General features: G+C 32.1%; 1 protein-coding gene across 3 annotated transcripts; it reads left to right on the top strand.

Moving 5' to 3' along the window:
• The first annotated feature begins 36 nt into the window (after nucleotides 1-36).
• Nucleotides 37-27,547, top strand: LOC132268954 ((-)-kolavenyl diphosphate synthase TPS28, chloroplastic). 3 transcript variants are annotated; one of them, XM_059769893.1, is made up of 15 exons: nucleotides 37-179; nucleotides 21,875-21,949; nucleotides 22,059-22,144; nucleotides 22,245-22,548; nucleotides 22,640-22,823; nucleotides 23,016-23,230; nucleotides 23,350-23,470; nucleotides 23,554-23,666; nucleotides 23,961-24,187; nucleotides 24,386-24,501; nucleotides 25,101-25,199; nucleotides 25,289-25,531; nucleotides 25,641-25,752; nucleotides 25,880-26,068; nucleotides 27,254-27,547. In XM_059769893.1, exons 4-15 carry the CDS (start codon nucleotides 22,293-22,295, stop codon nucleotides 27,467-27,469), a joined length of 2,091 nt encoding a protein of 696 aa, XP_059625876.1. In that variant the 5' UTR covers nucleotides 37-179; nucleotides 21,875-21,949; nucleotides 22,059-22,144; nucleotides 22,245-22,292; the 3' UTR covers nucleotides 27,470-27,547. The 3 variants fall into 3 exon arrangements, with proteins under 3 accessions (XP_059625876.1, XP_059625877.1, XP_059625875.1); XM_059769894.1 differs by lacking the exon at nucleotides 37-179 and adding an exon at nucleotides 12,987-13,020; XM_059769892.1 differs by lacking the exon at nucleotides 37-179 and adding an exon at nucleotides 21,183-21,503.
• The last annotated feature ends 369 nt before the right edge of the window (nucleotides 27,548-27,916 follow it).

Here is a 27,916-nt window from a genome sequence, read left to right on the forward strand (position 1 = left end):
CATTTATATACCTGTATAGATATCAAATTGAGACAGGAAAAAAAAAAAAAAAGAGGAAAAAAGTATAGATATAAATTATATAGGAGGAGAAACAAAAGAGAAGCAAGGGAAGGTTTCGGCCAGAAGAGAAGAGAGAGAGAAGAAGAAGAGGAGACAAAGAAGAAGAGCTCCAAAGAAAGGTGGGTTTTCCTACTCCAACTGTTTTTGAAATGTTGTTTAAAATTAGTAAAAACTTAGAGATTTACTATGATTAATCATTTAATCTTTGATATAACGTTATCAAAATTTATATCAGTTTAGATTTGACACATCATGTCATTAGCGACTATGTCATTAGTGTATTTATCCAATTTTATTAGTGAGTGAATTAACTTTTCTTGAAATAGTGCATTTTTATTGGATGAATAAAACGGTGATATAACGCTCCTGACACCTTTAATATCTCCTCGATGACGAGCCTCCCCTAATTAAGAAGTGTGTGTCAATTTAGTATCATGTGTCAATTATTCTAAAGACTATAATCTGGTAATTTTTTTTCACTAGAGAGGGGATGGTGACAAGTACTGGTCAAGATAAATGCGTGTAAGTTTTGTTGCCAATCAAAATACAAATATTTTGAAGGCCTAGTGTCTAGTACTTCAGCCTGGCCCAATTGAATTTTTAGATGATTCATGGCGAACTTATCCATTAAAGTTGAGCTCAATTGGTTGACCGGACCATTTTCTGACCCTCGAACATGAAGATGGGCCTAAATGCTTACCCAAGTCCATTAGGTCTGTTAAGACCATTATTTTTTCCAGTGAAAATACTTCATTAACTTCCCATAATTTTTGTTGGAATCTTTCTTCCATTATTAATTTCTTCAATTTTTTTTCCTTAATTTAATACTAGCTTATAACTACGACAGCACTAAAGCTGATACACAGACCATCTCTATAACATGTTTAAAAAAAAAGGTAAAATGAGACAAAGCCGTCTTATAATTAATTACATAACAGGTCATGAAGTTTGTTATATTTATAATCATATACAATTTAAATATATATATATTTTTTTTTGGACAAAAACACAATTTTGATTTAAACAAGCCCTTAAATATTAAAAAGACAATATTACCCTTCAATGTTTAATTTATTTTTACAATAAAACATCATAAGTCATGAAAAGTCAAATGTACCCTTATACATATATATATACACACACTATTACATCAGGACCATCACACACATATATATATATATATGTATCCAATCTCACCGCCTCCTTCCTCTACCTCTGCCACCGCTCCATCCACATCCGCCGGCCGACATCTTGATCCACCGTCGCCGCCTTTGTCCAACAACAGACGCCGTTGCCTCTCCCCCAAATCTCAGGGAATTAGAATCCAGCAAAACAGATTATGAAACACAATCAAAGAGCTCAGGTTCATAAACAAACACTAGGAAAAATTCAAGCATATAAAGCACATATTAAAATATATATATGCAGGTATATCAGTAGCCGAAAAGGCTTATATCATCTTGGGACTTTACTACTTAATGATTTTTCAGTCGCATGATTCATGAAACGGAAGCAAATTGAACTTGACTATAAAGACTTCCATGGAAAGAATTATGCAAACTAAAGAATCAGCTTACGGAATAATTCTCCCCAGTAACCACAATCGCCGCCATCATCTCCCGCCTTATACCGCCACCACTTCTCAACCACAGCTGCCGCCACCACTTCTCCTCATCCACAGCCACCACCATCGCACCGACGCTAACCCACCACCAAACCAAAGCTTGTGATCCAACCGCGATTTCCGACGATGGCGACGACCAGTGGAAGCTTCGACGAAGGCGACCATCATACCAGACAACGGTGACGGCTAGAGAAGAACGATGATGGCGGTGGGGGTTAGATTAATCACAATCTATATATTCATACACATATATAGATTACAGGAATTTTGGGGGAAGTGGATTTAGGGAAAGAAGATGGATTACGGGTAAATGGTGGTAGTGGGTGTGGTGGCTGTTGTATTGGTACATTAGCAAGGTATTTTGGTCAATAAAAAGGAGGATAAATTGGTAATTGAATGTGTCAAGGGACAATAGTGTCAATTTACCATGTGCAAGGACAACTTAGATGTTTTTGTTAGCTTTATCAAACTTAAGGGGATGTCTTTGTTCAAAAAACGGTTAAGTTGTATATAATTGTTAATATGACAAACTTCAAGAGGTGTTGTTGTAATTAATTCATTAATTAATTATATAAAATGTTGGTAAGTTTTGTTACTTTTTAGTCTCCTCTTTCTCTAATAAGATGTCAAACGGTTAAAAACAGAATGCTGTTGTAAAAAATTTCATATGAATTTCTTGGATTAGCTAATCTTATTTTGAAGTGTGCCACTAAGCAGTGAAACAAGGTAGGTGCATATTTGTCCCCATTGGACATGTAAAAATAATAATAATAATTAATGGATTTTGGTTATCTTGAAGTTGCACCTACGCTTAGGGAGGCCTCGCAACTTTAGAACAGTTCATTGTATGCCTGTCAACTATCCGGATTAGTCTTCTCTAATTTTTTATTTTATTAGTTTTATTTTTATTGTTATATTTGTGTTTGTTGCATGTCTTTCAACCAAACTCTTTATTTTACTCATTTTATTTTTATTATTATATTTGTGTTTTCATAAATTGCTATTTTAATATGTTAATATTACTAGCATCACTCCAAATAAATGAAAATTTTTTTTGTTGATCTTTGAATACTTTCATTACATTAAAATATTATATATATTCAATACACACATGAATAGCAAATAAGTTGCCATGGGGTTGTCAATTTTCTTCAAGTGGTTCTAGGGGGAAAAAAATTTGTCTAACTAAAAGATTAACATATCAATAATTATATAATGACTTTTTTATTCCATAATCAACCATCCTAAAACCATTCATAATGTGGCTTGATACCTGATCCGTAATGAATCTAAAAATGTGTTGTTTGTTAATGGGGAGGAACATTTTTATTGAAGAAAAAAACATCTAAACATTTTGAGGGGTCGGTTGGTGTTATAGTTTAATATGAAAGCATGTGACATAGAAATGATAACTACACTTAGTTATCAATTTGGTAACTACAATATTTGGTAATTTTTTTTACTAATTCTTAATTGTTAATTTTGCCTCTAAATCTATTAAAATTTTTAATTGCCACCCACCTCAATATTTTTAACACATATATTGACCAGCCAATTTTTTTGAAAATTCTATTAATAGCCCCTAACTATTAATTAATTTGTAGATTTTGTCCCTAAAAAAATTAATTAAAAATTTCAATTTGCCCCAAATCTTTTTCAAAATACATATATTGACCCAAAATAAAGAGTTTGAAAATATATTTAATTTGTGTCTCCTTGAAATTTACATATTTTTCAACTTGCACTCTTTTAACTCTACTTTTAAAAGTTCAAATATTATCAGACAAAAATTTAAGCTCATTATTATTATAGTCATTTTTTTTTGGTAAATAATTATTATAGTCGTTATCTCAACACATTGTCATTTTATTTATATATACACGTACAATATCTATAATATTAATTCAAGAGAGAATAAAAAGGAATAAAATAATTAATGTTCCCTCATGTTTGGTAAAAATATGAAGTATTTTTTGTCAAACATTTACATCTAAAATTATATAACAATCTTTATTGGCAAGTCCTAAGATTATATGAAAAGAAGATAAACTAAAGTAATGTGACTATCAGTAACAATAATAATATCATCTAAATATTATTACTTTCTAAATAACAAATTTTATAATTATTTGTATCTGGTCTAATAACTCAATAATTTTTTTTTTTGTTAAAAAATTGAATTAAAATTCATTATGTTATTGAATTGTGGAATTTACCTAATTTTCTTCTTCCAAAAATTAGATTTTTGAAAAATTAAAACAATTAATAAAGGAAATTTGATTTTCTAACCATGCTTATTTCTTTAAACTTCTTCTCTATAATTTTCTTCTAACATCAATTTTTTTTTTTTTTTTGTCTAAATTGTATTTTTTTCATTTTTGAATTTTCTCAAGATATATATATTATGACCAATATTTAAAAATAAGTTATATTACAATTGATTTATAAGTTTTTAAAATTTTTGTTACATAGTTCAAATCCGGCTCCCAATCTTAAATTCCTGGCTCTGCCCTTGCCTGGATGATTCGCCAATTACTTCTCTTTTGGAGAAATTAAACAATTCTATTTTTTCTTGGAGAAATTAAACAATTCTATTTTTTCAATTAATTTACACTCTGCGGCTGAAAATAAAAAATTATTTTTATGGTGCAAACAATACGCTCAATTTCATATATTTGGATGATCCGTGCACCCATAAGTAGGAATCTATTGGGAAGTCCTTTCTGTCCGGTTCCCGTCCCCCCCTCTATTTAAATCCTTTCATCTTCACTATCTTCCCACCAGCTCAAAAACAAAAGAAAAACAACATGTCTTCTCAATCATCTACTCTCCTCTCTGGATTCTCCAACACCATCCACAGATTTTTCTTATCATCTCCTGCAAAACATCCATTAAAATTTTTCTTGGGTAAGTTGTTTGTTTACTCCCCTCTTCGACTTTCTAAAAGAACTTATGGCTAGTCAGGACACTGCTTGGAACCGTGAATCAGCTCTCAATGGATGTAATGGTGGTGCATGGTAAAGACATCCGTTACCACTTACATCAAGCTGTAAGTACATTTAATTTAATATACACACTTCTAAACTACCCATTTGCATTATATATATACACACACACACACACACACATTTTGATATTTAATATGTTTTGGAATTTTGTGAATTTTTAATTATGTGGATCAGTGGGAAACATGGATGAGAATATGGATTGAAGGTGGTGATAGATATCAAGTTGAAACACAACTCTTAGTGCATATGTTAATTCTCTGCGCTGGCCATTCCATATCCGAAGAGCTACTGTCTAATCCAGATTGCGAGTGCCTCTCTCACATTACCAGTGGACTCCGCTATAAACTCCGAGAATTTGTTAGTGAAAATATATTATATATATATATATATATATATATATATATATATATATTGTCTATCCATTCTTTAAAGATAAATACTACATATAAGTTTTGAGCACAGATAAATACTACATATAAAATTACTTATCCGCATTAATTTCACTTTGTCATTATATTGCATTTGGTCTTATCTAGGTATTGTATCCAAATTTACTCCTCGCAGAGGTTTGATCATATCCAGATTAAAAAAAAAAAAATTTAGTTATTAGTGTCATTCAGACTGGCCTGTTTGAAGGATGAAGAGATGGAGATTCTGAATGTCATATTATTATCACTTAGTTTCTCCATTATTCTCGTAGTAGGCTTTGTTCAGCTTTACTCTAACTGACATGTGCCAAACATTCCCTCCACGCTGCTTACTCAGTGACAATCCGTGACTATTTTTACACAAATTTTTATAACACTCCAAAACTTCATATTAGTATATTTTTTGTGAATTTCTCTGCATATTTACAAGTTGTCCAATATTCTAGAATACTTTGACTCTCTGCAATACTCCATATTTCTCTATACTGATTTGAAAGATTCTAAAACTTTGCTTTTCTCTTCTCACTTCATGTGGGGGCATGGTGTACGTAAACTACCTATAATCCACAACATGAATCTCATGTTTGTGTATCATTTTGTTGTACTGGACACTCGGACTCTTCTCGGACGAGAAGGAATTTGGGTCCAATTGGGAATCACGTTTTGAACACTGAATAGCATCATATAATCACATGGAGGATCATAAAAAATATCAACATTTTTTTAATACATGTATTATTTTTTTCCCCGGCAAATAAAATGTAGCTTAACAATGAACCAATTGCAAGAACTTATGGCTATGTCATGTTTTAATTTGATTAGGCACATCATACAGACAGCTCTGACGAAATCACCAGCAGCCAGATAGAATCGGACATGCAAGAACTTGTGCGGTTGGTGTTGTTGGCTGATGGTATTGATCCTGATATCAAACAAACATTTCTTACAGTTGCAAAGAGTTTTTATTACACTAGCTTCTGTTCTTCTGAAACCATTAGTCTTCACATTTCCAAAGTACTCTTTGAGAAGGTAGGTTGATTATGTTGTATGATAAATTATAGTGAAAATCTATAGTGGATATTCCTGTGTACTATGAAGAAAAAGAAAGGGAAAATTAATGTGAATAGCATTTATGGTGTTTTATGGAGTGATGGTCGAAATGTTAACGAAGTGATAAGAGTAATGAAAGGAACAATTTTGTGTTCTAAAATTAAAAATTGCTTGGTAAACAAACAATAAACAAACATGCAAAACATAAGCACTAAGCCAATAACACCAGAAGAGTAGGAATGAAAGTTGATGTAGAGAAGTCTACACAAAATTAGTTAGTGGATAGAATTGGGTAAGCACATTAAGTTGTTATAGCAAAGAATGTGAACCCCTTTTGAGCTCTTTGTTGTAGTGGTTTCCTCTTGTATGTATGTGTGTGTGTAAATGGCAGGCAAAGTATTACAAAACAGAGGCAAAGTAACTAAGAAAAATGACAAATTGATCATTCTCTATTCAAAATGATAGTGGAGATCCACAAAATCCTGTACAGTTTGGTTCCCCATTTTAAGTGAAAACAAGACCAAGATAAACGAAATTTGAAGAGTCCCTACTTTCTTTAGAAATTATTATATGGTCTCAATTAGTCAATAGTTAACACGTAAGCAAATATATTGAATGAAAAATGATACTTATACCGAAGTGTCACCAAAGTGTTGAGCCTATTTGTTTAGCCGAGTCTATGTGGTTGTTTACGTGGACGTGACAATTCACAAAAGTCAATAATTCTAAGGTTCTCCCTCATCCGTTTTCTCCTCTCCATTATCATCTTCGTCGAATAGGAAACCAATCTCTCTCTTGTCAATTTTTCTCTGTAATGTGTGTGTGTAATGCAATTTAAAAGTAAAAGAAAAAGATAAAAGAAAATAAAAGAATAGGTGGGACCCACCACCATCACCTTATGCCCTTAAGACCACATTTGGTCTGTAGCTCTCTTCTCCCGCTGCTCTTTCTCTCACGCCTTCTCTGTTTTTTTTCTTTTCTTTTTCAATCAAATTTTAGAACTTAATTTCTCCCTCATTTCTTGGCGGATTAAGGTGTCGTTTGAGGCAAAACGAAGCCCACTACGAGCTCTACGCATCCATAAAAATAATTCCAGATTTGGTGCCCTCCTTGGAGTTCGAAATTCAAGACCCATTTTAAGAGTTTTGTGCAAAAGTGAGGTAGGGGTTCTTAATTCTCGTTTTTCTTGCTCCTATGTGAATTACTCCTCCTAATTTGTTGTAAAGCACGCTTGATTATGAATTACTTGTCTTGTGGATGATGTAGATGTTGTATGAGAAGTTGTGATTAAATAGGCTATGTGAATTGTAGGTGAACGGTGTTTATTTGGTTAATTTCTTGTCTAATAGTTGCTATAACATGCCTATATTGTTGTAAAATTTGTTAGAAATGATATGTAATGGCATGTGTAATTTTTCCTCAATATTTGTAGAGTATGTTCAAATGTGAAATATAAAATCTCTTAATTCTATGGCATTGTGAAAGCAAGACATACATGCATACCATGGGTCATGATTGGGAAGATTGTTTTGAAATGAAAAAGGGGGATTTTGGAAAAGTGTTTGATGAAAAATGTTTTATGAAAACCCAGTAGCCGCGGGGGTACCAAAGGGCAGGAGTGTTAATATAGCGTAGAGGGAACTAGGGAGTCGCCCTAGCGTGGTTGAGCTAGCTGAGCCCCATAATGAAGCCGTGGGTGTACCAAGGGTCAGGGACACTAGCCAATCCTTCTCTCGTGTCACTGCGGGTTCGCCAAAGGGCGGGTTATATTGTCAGTTTGAAAGTGATGATTTTTGAGATGTGAAAATGGGGAGCGACAGCGACATACATTGCATTCCCATTACATTATATTGTTTATATTTGAGTTGATTGTTAAGTGATATGATCCCGGCATAGTATGACCCCCCATTTCCATTGCTCTATTCTTTGGTTGAATTCACTGGAACACAAGAGGCGTGTCTTAAATGCTACCTACTGAGCTTTATGCTCACCCTATTATTTAATAATTTTTTTCAAGAAATGGGAAAGAAGTGGCGGATGACTTTCCACCACATGCTTAATTTGGATTAGAAGACCTTTTTGTTATTTTTGTATTAAGTCCCATATTTTTTGTAAAATCTTAGTTTGTTATATTTGGTATAGAGATTTGTGAACTCTTATTATTGTAATTATATTTATGGACATTTGATATTAATCTTGTATTTTAGGACTGTAACTATGGTATCTGGATGATATAGTATGTGGTTGTACCACTATAGAATGAACTAAGTTAAAGTATGATGAATGGATGAAAGGGATGTTGGAATGTATTATATGATATTTGTGTTGGGACAGGTTTAAAATTCTTTTAAACAAGTTGTGGTAGGCCCATTTTTTAGGAGAGGTTATGCCGAATTTTTTTTTTTTATAGTAACCGTTTAGGGTCATTACATTCTCTCTCATCTCTTTCCCTTTTCTCTCATTTTTATCATCTTCACCGCAATAAAGTACATATGTCTCTTCTATTAGGCATCTCAACCCTGTTTCTCACATTAGAACTGATAAACTGATGATGAAAAATCTTATATGAATAGAACACCATCACAACATATATAGAGATTCAAATTTCTAAGTATTTAAGTAACTTTTTATGGTGAGAAATCTAATTAATTATTTTTGATAAAAAAAATAAAAATAAAAACTGTATTAAAGAGAATGGATGTTAATGGAATCCAAAAATGATTTTGTAAGTATTATCCTTTGATTTTTGAGAGAGATTGTGTAATCCATTAGTTTTGTGGGTACAGTCTTTCTGGCACCATTTCTCTCACTAAAATTTTATCATCCTTTTTTTTTCCCTAAATTTTATTATTTTATTATTTAAGTATTAGTTAGGGGTAGCAAATTACGACACGAGTTAAAAAGGTTTGGGTTTGGTATAAACGAGTTTGGGTCATAAAAGGTCGATTAACCCGTTTACGTAACCGTGTCGAGTTAGGGTTGAGGGGTTCAATCCATGGAACCCGTTTACGATTTATTTAACTCAACATGTTATAATCATGAATATGACCTACGTAATATGTTACATATTTAAACTCAATTATTATGGATAGTTAAGTCATTTCAACGTAAATCTTGTCTATGCCTTATGATTTTTCTTTTTATTCTGAATATTTGGGTTAATTATGACAAATTTTTTCTATTATTTAGTATTTGATTAAATATTAAATATCTCGTTTTGATAAAAAGGTCATTAAATGAGTTAATATGTTTACCTGTTTAATAAACGGGTTGGGTTAGTGTTGATAATTCTTGACACGATTATTAAATGAGTTCGGTTTGGGTTTACCTATTTAGTATAATACCTTTACATTGACACGAACACAACTCACGAACACGAATTGCCACCCATAGTATTAGCAATAAAACTACAAAACACCATTCATTTTTTTTTTTTTTACATAATTAGACAGAATTAAGAAAAAAAACCCATAGTATGTATAAAAAAAAATAAAAAAAAAAAATGAATGGTAGGAGAAAACAGAGATTAGATTGGGTATATCTTATAAATATTTGTTTTTGATTGGGTATATCTTATAAATATTTGTTTTTAATTTTCTGTTTTTAATTATCATAAAATTACTTAATTTTTTCAAATCAGAAAAACCATCAATTTCATGGAAACCATGAGTTTTTTCTCCATATGCAACCTTCAAACTCAAATTTTTCTAAGTCCCCATAGATCTAAAGAAATAATAAAACCCAAAAAAACGTTTTGTTGCTTAGCTATTAAGAGTGCTATAGGTGGATTGAATTAACTTTATATAGATAAAAAGGATGAGGATATAACATAATGTAGTCGCGGGCAAGAATTTTGGGACAAAACTGAAATATAAGTGGTCAAAGATCAAGTCTCTTCTCTTTCGAAGTTGAAGCGAAGGGAATAACTTATACATTGTTCCCACAAACATAATATATTAATAACTCATAACGAATTAAAAAAGTGACAATTACGCTGTCACATTAAAAGCCATTTAGACCCTAACAAATACGTCTAATTTTTTTTTCTATTTGAGTTTCACTACTCATATTGAATAAAGAATAAATAGTCGAAACAAAAATGACCACATTTATTACGTGTTTTTTATTAATTGATTTAAGACCATTGACACGACAACATGTAATAATTACATATAAGAAGGGTTGCAATTAATGGAGATGATTCAAAAAGTTCCATAAAAATTCAAACCATACAAAACAAGCACGTGAATTTATGGAAAATATTAGTAATAAACATTAAAAAGTATAATCTGATAGAATTTGCAATTATGTAATGGTTGTGGGCCTTACTTAGATGCGAAGGACAAGGAGAGAGGAAAACAACCACCTAAGCACATGTTTTTTTTTTTTTGGTTTTCTTTGGGTGGATGCAAAATAATGTGGGCTAGTGCTTATTTTAATTTACAATACAAATATAAAATAAATAAATAATGAAACAAGCCAGCTGAACGTTCAAAAATCTGAATACCTATTTTTTGCTGCTTATTCCACTTTATATAATTATTTGTGAGAAAGAGATTTTACCTGTAACATGAAATATTTGCTTCTAGTGAGCCATTTTGACATACACCTTGTAATGGGGTAAAACAACACATAGATTAACACTTCGTTGTCCACCTGACTTATAATGAAAGGAAACGGCTTATTAAAAAGGTGAGTCTCGAATAATATCTTCTCTACTTTTCAAATGAAAAGTTAAAGGTTGAAATCTCTAATAGTGCAAATGAATATTTATGTATGTAATAAAAAATAAAATAAAATTTCTACGGGTAACTTAACAATTTCTCGAGTGAATATCATGTATGGCACGCTTGAGACACCAGAGAAGAGATTAACGTTACTAAAATGGGTTTGAATTGGCTTGTGCTCTAATGGTTCTTAATGGGTTTAGTTGTTGGACAATTTGTATCTAAATGGCCTAATGGAGTAATGCCATTTTTAGATAGGGTTAAATCTCACTCATGAGATGGGTCCTGCAATTAGAAGATCTTTCAAAAAAAAAAAAATTAAAAAAAGAAAAGATACTTATGCATCAAGTGATGGGCTCAGGGGGGGCAACACCACTGAAATTTTTTATTTTTGCAATATTACACATTAATTTTTATTTTATTTTATTTATTTTTTATTATATACTTGAAAATTTTTGAGTTTGCCTCCTAACCTTTGAGAAAAACTCCATTATTACATCTCATAACATTCTTTTGTTAAAGGTCGCCCCTTCTCACATACTTTACTTGATCCATTCCTGAGCGGAGGGGATTCAAACCCATACATGGTACACTGAATACGCTTTGTTCAAAAAATTCTCCTTATCTATCGAGTCCCCTTCCCCCCTATCTTGCCATGAAGAAAAAATAAAATAAAAATCTTGGCTTCCCAGAGTTTGTAAAATCTTACTTTTAAGAGTTGCTCTTCTTGGAGAGGTTTGAATCTTATCATCTTAGCTTGGCTTCTCCAGGAGTTTGTCAGACTTGTCACCTTAATTGCTACTTTAAGTTGCCCTTCTCCCATAGTTTTAAGCAAGTCTTATGTCTTCTTTAGGAGTATTTTAGTCGTTATCGGTGTACTCGTGAGTTTCTAAAAGTTTGTTAGTCACTATTATCTCTCCTTAATTGTTTTCTTATTTGTTACTCAGGTTAGTATTTGTCAATAACGGTTTGTGTATTGTTTTTAATGGGCTACTTTGAATCAAAGTATTAAGCTTTTCTATTGAAAAGTTTCTATTGAAAAGCTTAATTGTTTTCTTATTCGCATTAATATATAATTATATTTAAAAAAAAAAAAAAAAAAACTTTGTACTTTCCTACTCTAATACTTGTTGCAAATGATAACGTATTAAAATAGAAAGGACAATATTAGAACATATTCATAGATACCCTTTTTATACGACGATGTTACAACGTATTCATAGACGCCTTTTTATATGACGATATTACAACGTATTCGTAGACACCCTTTTTATACGGTAAAATAGAAAGGACGACGATTTTAGAACTCTAGAATTGTTGCTCAAGAAGATTTTTTTTTTTTTTTTGGTTTTTTTGATTACTTTGGAATTACCAAAGTCACCAAGCCGTGTTTGAACGGACTCTACTGCCTTGACTTGCCTTTGGGCTTTAGGCCAATTTTCTTTTTAGGCCCATGGTTTATGGCCCCATGTATTTTGTAGATCAAATGAGCATGATAATAAATAGCGACCATTGAAGAAAACACCAATCCATGATTTACCAGGCAGTTCTTGCAACAAGCCACCTGTCTAATAAACTAACTTTGTACATGCAACATTTGGAGATTATTATATATAACCTACTTATCTGCATAGCACAACACAATTGGGGCACAGTTCAACAACGGCTATATTTCGTCCATCAGATAGTGGATACTGTCTAGCAAGTGCAGTTACCTGGCCATGTTTCTAGGCTTTCAACTGATGGCTATTTGCTGATTTACAGTGTGTGTGTGTGTGTGTATATATATATATATTAGTGTGACACACAACACGCATTAGTGTGACACGTCACACTTTAGTGGAGGATTCCCATGGTTGATGATTCAACCACGTAGCTCATGCATTGGTAGACACAAATATATATGCAACATTGTCAAAGCCTCCAATGAAAGCCTTCTCTAGACATATATATATACATGTATAGCTATAAAATTTCAGAGAGAAAAAGGAAAAGAAAGTATAGACATAAATTATATAGGAGGAGAAACAAAAGAGAAGCAAGGGAAGGTTTCGGCCAGAAGTGAAAAGAGAGAGAGAAGAAGAACAGGAGGAGGAGAAAAAGAAGAAGAGCTCCAAAGAAAGGTGGGTTTTTTTCTCTAAAATGTTGTTTAATAATTTACTATGATTAATCATTTAATCTTTGATATAACATGAATTTGTGTTATCAAAATTCATATCTAGTTCAAATCTGACAAGCCATGCTCATTCAATTTTATAAATAAATAGGTAAGTTAACGTTTTTTTAAAATAGTGCATTTTATTGAATAAATATACTGATAACATGACTCGCGTGACGCATCTAATATGATGAACCTCCCCCAATTAAGAATTATGTGTCAATTATTCTAAAGATTATAATTTTATATTTTTTTTTCACAAGAAAAGTTCAAGTAAGTGTAAGTTTTGTTGCCAACCAAAATAAAAATTTCCTAGTGTTAGTTCAGTCTGGCCCAATTGAATTATTGAGACGATTCGTGGCGAACTTATCCATTAAATCTGAGCTCAATTGGTTGACCGGACCATTTTCTGAGCTTCGAAAGTGGACAAACACTTTCAAGTTCTAATCAAACTGAAGATGGGCCTAAATGCTTACCCAAGTCCATTATGTCTCTTAAGCCCATTATATTTTCCAGTGAAAAAACTTTATTAACTTCCCATAATTTTTGTTGGAATCTTTCTTCCATTATTAATTTCTTCAATTTTTTTCTTAATTTAATACTAGCTTATAACTACGACAGCACTAAGCTGATACACAGACCATATCCATGACATGTTTAAAAAAAGGTGAAATGAGACAAATCCGTGTTATAATTAATTAATTATATAAAATGTTGGTAAGTTTTGTTACTTTCTAGTCTCCTCTTTCTCTAATAAGATGTCAAACAGTTAAAAACAAAATGCAGCAGTAAAAAATTTCATATGAATTTCTTGGATTAGCTAATCTTATTTTGAAGAGCGCCAACAAAGTAGTGAAACATAGAGCATATACTATTTAAAATTCCAAGGATATATATATATATATATATATTCTTTTTTTTTTTTAATTTTTTTTTTTTTTTTTGATTGTTAAGTCTTTAATGAGAAAATAGCTTTTTCTTTTTCTCTTCCCTTTGTTCCTGGGTTTCTCTCTCTCTCTCTCTCTCTCTCTCTCTCTCTCTCATCTTGTAAATTTCTCCATTGAACATGTAAAAATAATAATAGTAATAATAATTAATGGATTTTGGTTATATTTTGAAGTCGCAAATGATTATTTGTACATACGCTGGTATAAGGAGGCGCTTGCCGCTTAAAAGTATATCTTTCATCTATCCAAGTTAGTCTTCTCTAATTCTCTATTTTATTAGTTTTATTTTTACTGTTATATTTGTGTTTGGTGCATGTCTCTCAACTAAACTCTCTATTTTACTCATTTTATTTTTATAATTATAATTGTGTTTTCATAAATTGCAATTTTAATATGTTAATATTACTAGCATCACTCTAAATCAATGAAAAACTTCTCGTTGAACTTTGAATACTTTCATTACATTAAAATATTATATATATTCAATGCACACATGTATAACAAATAAGTTTGCCATGGGTTTCTCAATTTTCTTCAAGTGGAATTCTGGGGGAATAAAAAATAAAAAAATCTCTAACTAAAAGATTAACATAGCAATAATTATATAATAACTTTTTTATTCCATAATCATCCATCCTAAAACCATTCATAATGTGTGGCGTGTGCCATCCAAACTTACAACATCTGAAATTATTGTGACATATTTTAGGGTTTGTTTTAATTCAATATTGGTACTTAATCCATCATGAATCTAAAAAAGTGTTTGTCAATTTGTTTGTTAATGGGGAGGAACATTTTTATGGAAGAAAAAAGCATCTAAACATTTTAAAGGGTCGGTTGGTGTTATAGTTTAATTACACGAAAACATGTGACATAGAAATGATAACTACACTTTATGTAAAACTAAAAAGAAGGAAAAAATCAATGTATTATTACTTTACCATGCATAATAATAATAATAATAAAGTCTCAGGGTTGACCAACCTCTATGCCTAAGAAAAGGACCAGTGACTCACTCCCTCACTAATTACAACATCTGTTTAAAATAATGAGATTGAAGTCCTCTAACAACCTTTTTTGGGACCCACTCAATTACAAATTGAAGCATCAAGATCTCGTAGTATATGAGATTCCAAATTGGAAACCAACACTCAAAATGCTAACGTTGCTTCTCATAAACAAACTCTCAATATGGGTTTTTATCAAGTGCAGTAGTTTCTCGTACTTCTTCCAAGTTTCATAGTCTCATAGGCTCACGCTTAAGTGTGCGAATTTCTTGTCATCATAAAAATAAATAATAATATAAAAATAAATAGTCCTTTAAATCAACTATTTCAAAGTCTTTGAATCAACTATTTATTTGGGATTTGTTAAATGTCCAGCAAAACTTTTATGTCATCTTTTTGCACTTGGAGCAGTTGTTCAATAACAGTTATTTATTGTTTTTCTACTTTTTTATCAGGTTTTTTTTTTATTGGAATATATATATATATATATATATCAGTACTATAATAATAACTATATAAAAACTTCAATCCTAGTACACCGCCCTTAAGTCCTCACTAGGACTACCATATGTTAGTGGCATGTTGTGCCCCAGCAACAAAACAATTAGACTCGTGCCCCCTAAATTGCATCAATTAATATTCTCCTTGCTAAAGACAAGGACCACATGTTTTAAATAACTTTACAAATACTAAAAATTGAAGTTGGGTTTTTAAAAATTGGTGCTCAAGAAAATAAACAAATTGGCATCTTGTTTAATTTTCTTAGAGATCATACTGGCGCAATTGTAATATTAAATTTCATTTTGCATCTTGTTTTTTTAACTGTACTATTTTATTTTATTTTTAAATCTTAATTTGGATGAGCTGAATTTTTTTCAATTCTTTTCTATTTTCTGTTGGTTTAATTCAGCAGATGGGATGCTAAAAATTGATATACCCGCTCTAGGTGGGAATTATTTTTACCATGAATATGATATGAGTTGTGATAGGAAACCAATAAAAACTTTCAAATGGGCACCGAATTTGATGTGTTTTTAACACGTGATCTATTTAGAAATTTTCAAAAAATAAAATTTGTTCAATAAATATAAAGACATATATACCCTTGATATTCAATCATATCTTCAATCCAAGACCCTTCACTTTCTCTCTCTTCCTTCTCTTCTCTAAAATTTCTTTATTTTCTCTATCTAAAATTGAGTCTGAAATTCACTTTCTCTCTCTAAAAATTTACCTCTCTTTTTCAAACTCTTCAGTTTTTCTCTACAATTAGGAACTTAAATTTTATTCATTTTCTCTTCCTGAAAATTTACTCAACCTCTCTTTCTCTCTCTCTCTCTGTGAAAAGATTATTCATAATAAAGTTTTAGAGTCAAATTGTAGCCTACTAATTCAAAATTAAGCTTTGCATAATGTTCAAATTGAAGTAATAGATCTTAAACTTAGACGGAGTAAAAGTGAATTAAACTAGGGTTTTGAAATTGGCCCTAGTAAAGTCATGGAGATGGAGAAAGTCCATATATATAAATATGTATATATATGTGTAAACCTACAGTGACAGTGACACTGACAATAATAGTGATAGTGACAGTGATGGTGATTGCAATAGCAATGGCAATGGCAAGAACAGGACATCCAACCTTCTCTTTCCACTATATTCAACCAACATTTCTTGTCTTTGAATTTTATCATGTGATGTAAAAAATAAAAAAATTATACAAGTAAGATATTTAAAGAACCTTAATGACAAAATGTAAAGGGTGGGCGCTTACCCATTTACCCAAAAGCTCAAATTATTGGGTAATGCTGCATACCCACCCATTTATACCAAATCACTTTTCCATCCGATTCCGATGTGAGACAAATGACCCTTGTTACATTCTCCCTCACCCAAACTCGCAAAGCCCTCGTTGCGGTTCAGGCCATCCTGCCTACCTAGGGTGCTAGCCTGGACGTCTTCCTGGCCGGGCGCTTGGCGTGACACCGGATCAAGGATTGGGTCTGGTTCTTATACCAACTGTAATGGGTGGGCGCTTGCCCATTTATCCGAAAGCTCGAACTATTGGGTAATATTGCGTACCCACTCATTTATACCCAATCACTTTTTCATCCAATTTCGATGTGAGACAAATAACCCTTGTTACACAAAACTACTTCGGGTTACTTTTGTGTCCCTATTATTTTTCATATGATATCCCAATCCAATTAGCAATTATTATTTCATTGGTTGTGATACTATTTTCTTCGGTACTTCGAAAATACTCAATACCTCCCCGCTAGCAGAATAGGTTTTGGACATAAAACAAGTGTACTACTGTAGTATTATTAAGTGGACCCACAATCGATTGTACTGATTCGGAAAATATTTATCAGCCAAGTTTCCCCACTAGGATACTCGTGTCATGACATTGTTGTACATATTCCATAATTCCAAATGACACTGTAAGTCTGTAATATGTGCGTGTATATATATATACATTTCATGAGGTGGTTTATGGCATTATGACAATAGTCAATGTAGACCTGAATAATGAATATATATATATATATATATATATACCCATGATGAGCAGAGCAACATAAGCTCTTTTTGAGTAATAATATATGTATATAGGCATATATAGATTATATTGCTTATGCTCCGCTTTACCAATAATAGAGGGATTTTAACTACCACCCAACAAAATCAATCAAGAGAGGTCAGGTTTTTAAAGTCAGACCCACCATTTCATCTTTAATCACAATCAAATTATATTTCCATTTACTAATTTTGAAGCTACTACCGCAATTCTTAACATATTGTGAGTTTTAATAAAATATTTTGATTATTAAGAACAATTTAAAAATTAAATATTAGAGGAGAAGAGTCATGATAGGAATGAATGAAAAAAAAAACAAAAAATTTCATATATGAAGAGTTATGGTGGGTAAAGTAATTGAAGAAACTACATATGAAATACAATGAGGTGGTTAGAATGTTTAAAATGGTTTTATTGGAATTCAAAAGGGGAAAAAAATAAAAACAAAAAAACAAATAATACATGTATACGTACGTATAGAGCAGTCCAAATTTTGTTGCGCATGTCAAACTATGATTAGGATGTATGATAACTCACCTGAGTGGTCCACACCTTTAGGCTCTACCAGGCTTTTCCCACATGAACCACCTGTCCGTAGCCCATCTGTCCTCGATAAATCCAACAACATTCTGTAATAGTTTTGGACGCACCACTTGTAAGAGTACGACTTTGCTTGGTTTATAATTTTGAAAATAATTTGAGAGAAGATAAAAAATTATATAAAAAAATTATATTTGATTTAGTTTTTAAAAAAACTCAATTATAAAAAATCTTTTTTTCAGATAATTATTTTTATTATTACCTGAAAACTGTTTTTTATTCTCTAAATTTTTGAGAACTCATTTCAGAATTACAAACTAAGTAAGTCCGAAACTTTTATTTAGTTTGTAATTTTGAAAACAATGTTAAAAAATGCAGAGAACAAAGAAAACTGTTTTTAGAGAATTATAAAAAACAGTTATCTAAAACTAGACATTTTTATAATTGAATTTTTTAAAAAATAAACTAAACAGAATTTTTTATACACTTTTTTATCTTTTTAGAATTACAAACCAAATAAGCCTAATCACACAAATTTTTTCAACGGGTATCGTCCTTATACTTTGAGTGCACTTCCACTCTCATTCATTTTCTTACTATTTGTGACTTAATTTTACTGCTTTCGCACTTCCTCTCTTGAATTCGTTCTCATTCCCGCTTTATATGACTTAGGTGAGAAGTGAAAATGTTGTGTTGATGAAAACACTGTTAAAAAAAAAAAAAAAAAAAAAAAAAAAAAAATATTTTGATAATAAATGTTTAATTCAAATTTACTTACCCAAAAGAAAAATGTGTAATTCAAATAAATATGTTCAGATGGGTATTTAAGTGTATCTAATTAATTTACATCAAATTAGATTATACTTTCTGTGTGATAAATTAGTATTGGGTGATACATCCACTATACCTAGACTATACTCATATTTTCTCAGTTGCATGGTACTGGGTGATAAAGTCATTGCACCAATAATGAATAACATTTAAAAATAAGGAGGTGAGTTCGGTAATTTTCCATCATCACCGATCAATTTCCTTTATGTAAAAATGTTCTAATTTGATGTAAATTAATATTCCAAAATATTTCTAGAAACATGAATTTTCTAGAAATTGGCATGTGAAAAATGTATGTACCAAAAGAGTTGAAACTTGAAACCAGAAGATAGGGGGGGGGAAGATAGGGGGGGAAATATATATATATATCAAAGGATGAATCATTCTCCTTTTTTTTATAAGAAAAAAAAAAAAAACCAAACTTTAAAGGGTTGATTGAAGTGGCCACTTGACTGGTATCTCTTTAAAGATCGAATTTTTTTGGGGTGTAACCAATTCTTTAGGAGAGGCGTGAGTATTAACTATGAAATATATATATATATGAAAAAAATTAGTATAATAAATTTTATATATTTTGATGATCCCGACACCCACGAGTGCTCTCAGGGGGGGTGTTTTTTGTCCACTTTCATCTATCGATCGCGCTTCTTTCATCTTATGTTTTTTTTAAAAATTATATTCTCAATTATCCACGTCTCAAATTTATAATCAAAATTTTTATATATATATATTGGTGGGATACACGTATAATATTTTTAACCAATTTATTCTTTAACAAACTTAAATACTCATTTGAACATATTTATTTCAATAACATATATATTTACAATAAATATGTTGCAAAAAGTTAAAACACATTTATGAACCCCTGAATGTGTTATTGAAATAAATGTCTTCCAAATGAGGAGTTGGATGTGTTTAATTCAAAAATAATGGATTGAAAATGTTGTTCTTGATAAAATATCACCCTTAAATTTAAAGTGCACCATGTTTCTTTCTGAAATAATTTTATACTTCTCAATTATTTTCTACTCACATTTGTATATTCATTTTTATTTAGACTACATTGATATAAAGGGGTTAAAAAAACATATTTAATAACACCTTTATTTCAATAATAATTGTGTTGTCCACGACAACGTTCTAAAACAGTTTTGTTTTTTCAATTATCCATTTCTCAAATTTATGCTCCTTTTATCTAAACTATATTGAAATAAATATGTTAAAAAACACATATTTGTGTTATTCAAATAAATGTGTTGAAAATGTTGTTTATTATTGAAATGTTCAGATGAGTATTCAAGGTTGTTGGAGATTAAATCTGTTAAAAACATTATATGTGTACCCCACCAAATATATATATATATATATATATTTATTTCAATCACACATTTATAATTGTGGGGTACACATTTGTAAATGTTTACCCCACAATTATAAATGTGTGATTGAAATAAATGTGCTCCAAATTAGGAATTGAACATGTTAATATCACCCTAGACAAAAATGGATTTATCAACCCATACTAATTTATCCGGACAGAAATTATATTTTATCCCGACACAAACTACATTTTGAATAGAAGGATATAATTGAAAAGTGAATAATTGAGAAGTATAAATTATTTTAAATTACGACAGTAGGTAGAAAAGAACGCCAATTGATAGTTTTAATCCAAGAAAATAAATTATCGGCTTGAATAAATAAATTAAGAACTGCTATATAAATTAATGAGTTGGTGATAAATTAAAACTGCAGCCTGTTCTTTTTAAAAAATAATTTTGTACTTCTCGATAATTCACTACTCACATCTATATATTCACTTTATTTAGACTATATTTTTGAGTTATAAATCCCCCTATCTAAATTATATTTTGAGTTTGTTAAAATATATACTTTTTAACAAAAATTAATATTGCGTCATAAATTATTTACAAAAAAAAAAAATTTACACCATAAATTTACAAAAAGTGATATTCACCCTGTCCCAAAAAAATGTTTTTTTTTTTTTAATTTTAACTAAAATATGAGTGGATGTGGGACCCACCATCTCATTTCATGTGATGATATACTTATTAGGCATTTTTGAATTTGGTTCTTTATTAGGCATTTCCAATTAATTCATTAATAATTGGTAATAAATTCACTGTAAAACTGATGATCCATTAAAATTTAGTCACGAAATTTAAAGAAAATTAGATTGCATGGATTCGCAATTAATCATCCCCGAAAACAAAAAACAAAAACAAAAAATTAATATATATATATATTTGAGGAAAAGGACAGGAGTGTATGCTCAATTTCATATATTTGGATGATCCCCGCACCCATCAGTAGGAATCTATTGGGAAGTCCTTTCTGTCCGGTTCCCTTCCCCCTCTCTATTTAAATCCTTTCATCTTCACACTATCGTCCCACCAGCTCTAAAACAAAACAAAAGCAACATGTCTTCTCAATCATCTACTCTCCTCTCTGGTTTCTCCAACACCATCCACAGATTTTTCTTATCATCTCCTGCAAAACATCAATCAAATTTTTTCCTGGGTAAGTTTGTTTGTTTACTCCGTTCCTTTATAAAAGGTTTTTTTTTTTTTGGGTTTCGCAATCACTTTCTAAAAGGAATTCATAATTACTTATTATCACTAACCATTTTTTCCCCCAGAAATATAGCATCAAGTTTTCATTAAATTACTTATTTGGTTTGATAAGCGCCAGGTCTCTCTCAAGATTTTTATGTTTCCAGTTTTTTTCTGGAGAAAAAGCAAAAACAGAGTTTGCTAGCAAATGATCCATCTATATATTTTAATTGGTTCAAGTCATTCAAACCCATGTTGCTATATAGAAGAATATACTTAATACACAATAATTTCATGTTTCTTTTTTTTATCTGTTGTGTTCGGTATGTTTTTGGTCAGTTGGGCCCAAGGACGAACAGGTAAAATTTGATGTCCGTCTGCAATGCAAAGCTGTGTTGAGACCCCGTACTGAAGGTACATTTCAAGCATATTTTTCTCTAAAAAAGACGGAATTTCAAAAGGCCATATATGTATATATACCTACGTAGATACTCGATATGTAACTTTTGATTTGTATTTGCAGAGTATACGGATGTGTCTCGAAATGGTTTGCCACTGATAAAGTGGAGCGAGATTGTGGAAGATGACATAGAAGGAGGAACAGTTGAGGTGGTTTATACAATCCTTCCTTTTTCTATTTTTGCTTCTTTGGTTGTATATGTTGTAGGAAACTAATTTATGGTATTGATGAGATTGGTTTTGTGGAAAGGTGTCTGTCTCAAATAAGATCAAGCAACACGTCGATTTCATCCGATCAATGTTAGGTTCGATGAATGATGGAGAGATAAGCATATCGGCCTATGATACTGCATGGGTTGCTCTTGTTCAAGATATTCATGGAAGTGGTTCCCCTCAATTCCCTTCTAGCCTTCAATGGATCGCCAACAATCAGCTCTCCGATGGTTCTTGGGGTGACAGCTACATATTTTCAGCTCACGATCGCATAATCAACACCTTAGCTTGTGTAATTGCAATGAAATCATGGAATATTCATCAGGACAAATGTGAAAAAGGTAACAAAATGAAATGAAAATTTATTAATTAACTCTAAACATCTCTCGAATTTTTATTACTACTAATTAATTTTGTGGCTGGTGACAACAGGGTTGTTATTTATTAAAGAAAACATGCATAAGCTTGGAAATGAGAGCGACCAACACATGCCAATCGGCTTTGAAGTTGCGTTCCCTTCACTCATCGAAATGGCTCGGAAACTAGACATTGAAGTTCCTGATGATTCTCAAGTGTTGGAGGAGATATATGCCAAGAGAAATCTAAAGCTCAGAAAGTATATACTTTTCTTCACGACTCCAAACTCGAAACATGATTATGATGTTCGCTACTTTCCACTATACATTATTTGGATAAATGAAGTAAAAGTAGCCTTATCTTTCGAATATATATTTTTTAGAAAGGGGCTTGGTCCCAAGTTATACATATCATTACATGTACGTAATTATTATGCATCCATGTGCTATAGGATACCAAAGCACATAATGCACACAGTGCCCACAACTCTACTCCATAGCTTAGAAGGAATGCCAGAGCTGGACTGGGAAAAGTTACTACAATTACAGTGCCCAGATGGGTCATTCTTGTTTTCTCCATCGTCCACTGCCTTTGCACTCATGCAGACCAAAGATGATAATTGCCTTGCATATCTAAACAGAGCTGTTGAGAGATTCAGTGGTGGAGGTAGTTAATTTGCCGCCTTTTTTATCCATCCGTAACTGCGAACTTAACTTTCACTCTTTCAATTCATCGTAATTCAAATGATTATTGGGCACTAATTTTGATTAATTTAATTCATTTAGTCCCTAATGTGTACCCTGTGGACTTATTCGAGCACATATGGGCCGTTGATCGTCTGGAACGCCTTGGAATTTCTCGATATTATCAGTCAGAGATCAAAGAATGTGTTGATTATATCTACAGGTAAATTGAATTAAAAGTATAATTACTAGCTAGACAAGTCATGGGATTAGAAATGATAACTATAGTTTTTGTTATAACTTCAGATACTGGACCGAAGAAGGGATATGCTGGGCAAAAAATTCACCTGTTCAAGATATCGATGACACAGCCATGGGTTTTAGAATTTTAAGATTACATGGTTACGAGGTTTCTGCAGGTAATTCAATCTACTGGATACTTCATCACTCATACTATATGGTTTTAGAGACGCTATGCGACTTCACTCCTTGACCTTCGAATCGGGTGGGTTCCATAATGGAATCAACACAGTCAATTTCATTATAGTGAAAAGTTAAGGAATAAACATGAGTTATGCGTATCAAAGAATCTTTGTATCATAGTGGTATTGCTTCTACCTGCAAAGGTGATAACAAGGGTTCGAATCCCTTAGGGACAAATAGGCTGACTTATGTGTAATTGGGAATAACAATATTTTTTATTTTTTTGACAGACGTATTTCGACATTTTGAGAAGGGCGGTGAATTCTTCTGCTTCAGGGGACAATCAAACCAGGCTGTCACCGGAATGTTTAATCTCTACCGGGCGTCCCAGGTGCTATTTCCGGGAGAGAAAATACTGGAGGATGCCAAGAAATTTTCATCCCAATTCTTAAGAGAGAAACAAGCTAACAACGAACTTCTCGATAAATGGATAATAGCAAAGGACTTACCAGGAGAGGTAACACTAAAATATATTGTCTCTCTCTCTCCCTGGGTATATCTTGAACCATTAAAAGGATCTAGACTCACATTCTCTCTCTTGTCGTGATTCATGCATGTCAGGACAAAATGGTTTAGGACGTACATATTCTTTGTAGTGGCATACACTTAATTACTCTGAATTCTAAAAAATGCTAATAGAATGCGACAATGACAGGTTGGGTACGCACTGGACTTGCCATGGTATGCTAGCTTGCCTCGTGTGGAGACAAGATTCTACATAGAACAATACGGCGGTGAAAATGATGTATGGATCGGCAAAACATTGTACAGGTACCCCTTCTTTTAATTTTACCATAACAGTTGCTGCTCAATCTCTAATATACTTCAAAACAGCAGTCAACCTTGACGGCATCCAAATCGCAGTTAAGGATACTTGCCTGATCATATGCATGGATATGTGTGTTCAAACATGAGTTTCCGTGTCACAAACACGAAAATTAGTGCTAATAATGATTAAATTAGTGAATTGATTAGAGATGAGAATCATGCACTTGTTTGTAGCCACTGGATGTGGATAGACTAGAATAAAATCCCCACTGGGAAAGAAAACAAAAGGGCATCTTAATGGACATGAGGCAAGTTCATCCTGGAATCTTTGGAAACAAAAGGAAAAAGAAATGTTATCAAGTATTGGGATATATATAGTTTAAAATTAGAATCTGGAAGCTTTAAATATATAATGCAATTAATTGAGATATATACATCCATCATTGGAGGTTGAATGTACTTTTAACATTAATTAATGCGTCATCACAAAATGCATTGGCTTTTCTCTTGTCAAAACATGTTTCAACTCATATTTGAAATCGCATTTGTATGAATTTGATTTAGATGCTAATTTGTACCCTTCATGAACTCTTTGTTCTCAGGATGCCTTGTGTCAACAATAACCTGTACCTTGAGCATGCAAAGTTAGACTACAATAAGTGCCAAGCACTGCATATGTTGGAATGGGACAACATTCAGAAGTAATTGTTGATGTCCGTTACTCTTTTATATAATTAATAAAGTCGCTGTTGTAGTACGTTAAAAGTTATGTATGCTGCTATCTACACAGATGGTACGAGAGTTGCAACCTCGGAGAGTTTGGAATGAGTAAAAGAAGCCTTCTCTTTGCATATTATTTAGCTGCCGCGAATTTATTTGAACCTGAAAGGTCAAATGAACGCCTTGCTTGGGCTAAAACCAGTGTCTTGATCGACACAATCCGGTCCTATTTTGACAAGCCGGAAACTTCAGACGAGCAGAGAAGAGTGTTCATACAAGGATTTAGAAAAAGTACCTATTCAATCAATGGAAGGTAAATAATTAATCAATCAAACTAATGAAGTCTTCTTATAATTAAATTTGCATGAATGATTTTAAAGTTTCTTAAATAATCCAATTCTGTCTAATTGTGTGTATTGCAGGTACAAGCCAGGAGAAAGACTAGTCAGGACACTGCTTGGAACAGTGAATCAGCTCTCATTGGATGTAATGGTGGTGCATGGTAAAGACATCCGTTACCACTTACATGAAGCTGTAAGTACATTTAATTTACAATTCTAAACTACCCATTTATGTTTTTTATATATATATTTACATACATAGTGATTTTGATATTTATTATTGTTTTGGAATTTTGTGATTTTTTAATTATGTGGATCAGTGGGAAACATGGATGAGAATATGGATTGAAGGTGGTGATAGATATGAAGTTGAAACACAACTCTTAGTGCATATGTTAAATCTCTGCGCTGGCCATTCCATATCCAAAGAGCTACTTTCTAATCCAGATTACCAGTGCCTCTCTCATATTACCAATGGACTCTGCTATAAACTCCGAGAATTTCAACAGGTTAGTGAAAATATATTTTTTATATATATAATGTCTATCCATTCTTTACATATGAGTTCCAAGTAGATAAATACTACATATAAAATTATTTACCGGCACTGAATCCTACGTTGTCGTTATATTGCATATGGTTTCATCTTTTCTCGGATTGTATCTCCGATTAGCCTTGCGGTTTGATCATATCCAGAAGAATTTGATTAAAAAAAATTTATTGAAATTAAAATTAAGCGGTGAGTTTATCGTGTAGCGGTAACTTGGTGGGACCACAGTAATGAAGCGGTGTGTTTATCGTGAATCGTTACTATTGTACCCCACTACAATAATACAATATAGAGCGTGCATTACATGATAAATCCAGAAGCGGTGAGTTCACCTATTGTTGTAGGACCTCCCACGGGGCGTGCATTACACGATAACATTTTGATTCACAATCGGGTAAAGCGTACATTACACGATAAAATTACTTATCAGTGTCATTCAAACCGGGGAACATGATCTGTTCTGAACTTCTGGATTAGTGTAGCTTTGGGAATTGGATCTAGAGATTCTGAATGTCATATTATTATCACTTTGTTTCTCCATTATTCTCATAATAGGGCTTTGTTCAGCTTTACTCTAACTCACTTGGGCCAAACATTCCCTCCACCCTGCTTGCACACACACTCACTTGGTCACAAATCACACTCCATAACCATTTTTATAGGCATCTTCTTAGCTTCTAGAATTCTTTAGACAAATATTTATAACACTCCAAAACTTCATATATATTTTTTGTGAATTTCTCTTCATATTTACAAGTTGTCCAATATTGTAGAATCCTCTGACTCTCTGCAATACTCCATATTTCTCATTTGAAAGACTCTAAAACTTCAGTTTTCTCTTTTCTCACTTCATGGTGGGACATGGCGTACATAACCTCCCTATAATCCACAACATGAATCTCATATTTGTGTATCATTTTGTTGTACTGGACACACAGAATCTTCTCGGACGAGAAGGGATTTGGGTCCAATTGGGAATCATGTTTTGAACACTGAATAGCACCATATAATCACATGGAGGATCATAAAAAAAAACAATTCTTTTTAATACATGTATATATATATATTCCCGGCAAATAAAATGTAGCTTAACAATGAATCACTTGCAAGAACTTATGGCTATTTCATGTTTTAATTTGATTAGGTACATCATACGGACATCTCTGACGAAATCACCAGCAGCCAGATAGAATCGGACATGCAAAAACTTGTGCGGTTGGTGTTGTCGGATGACGGTGTCGATCCTGATATCAAACAAACATTTCTTACAGTTGCAAAGAGTTTTTATTACACTAGCTTCTGTTCTTCTGAAACCATTCGTTTTCACATTTCCAAAGTACTCTTTGAGAAGGTAGGTTGATTATGTTGTATGATAAATTATAGTAGTGGATATTCCCGTGTACTATGAAGAAAAAGAAAGGGAAAATTAATTGGAATAGCATTTATGGTGTTTTATGGAGTGATGATCGAAATGTTAAGGAAGTGATATAAGTAATGAAAGGAACAAATTTGTGTACTAAAATTAAAAATTGCTTGGTAAACAAACAATAAACAAACATGCAAAACATAAGCACTAAGCCAATAACACCAGAAGAGTATGAATGAAAGTTGATGTAGAGAAGTGTACACAAATTTAGTTAGTGGATAGAATTGGGTAAGCACATTAAGTTGTTATAGCAAAGAATATGCACCCCTTTTGAGCTCTTTGTTATAGTGGTTTCCTCTTGTATGTATGTATGTGTGTGTAAGTGTAAATGGCAGGCAAAGTTTTACAAAACACAAGTGGAAAATGGAAGGCAAAGTTTTA

The sequence above is a fragment of the Cornus florida genome, unplaced genomic scaffold (genome assembly GCF_030987335.1).
Source record: "Cornus florida cultivar Cherokee Brave unplaced genomic scaffold, ASM3098733v1 CherokeeBrave_3.0.0_Hap2_Chr08, whole genome shotgun sequence".
NCBI classification, from domain to species: Eukaryota; Viridiplantae; Streptophyta; class Magnoliopsida; order Cornales; family Cornaceae; genus Cornus; species Cornus florida.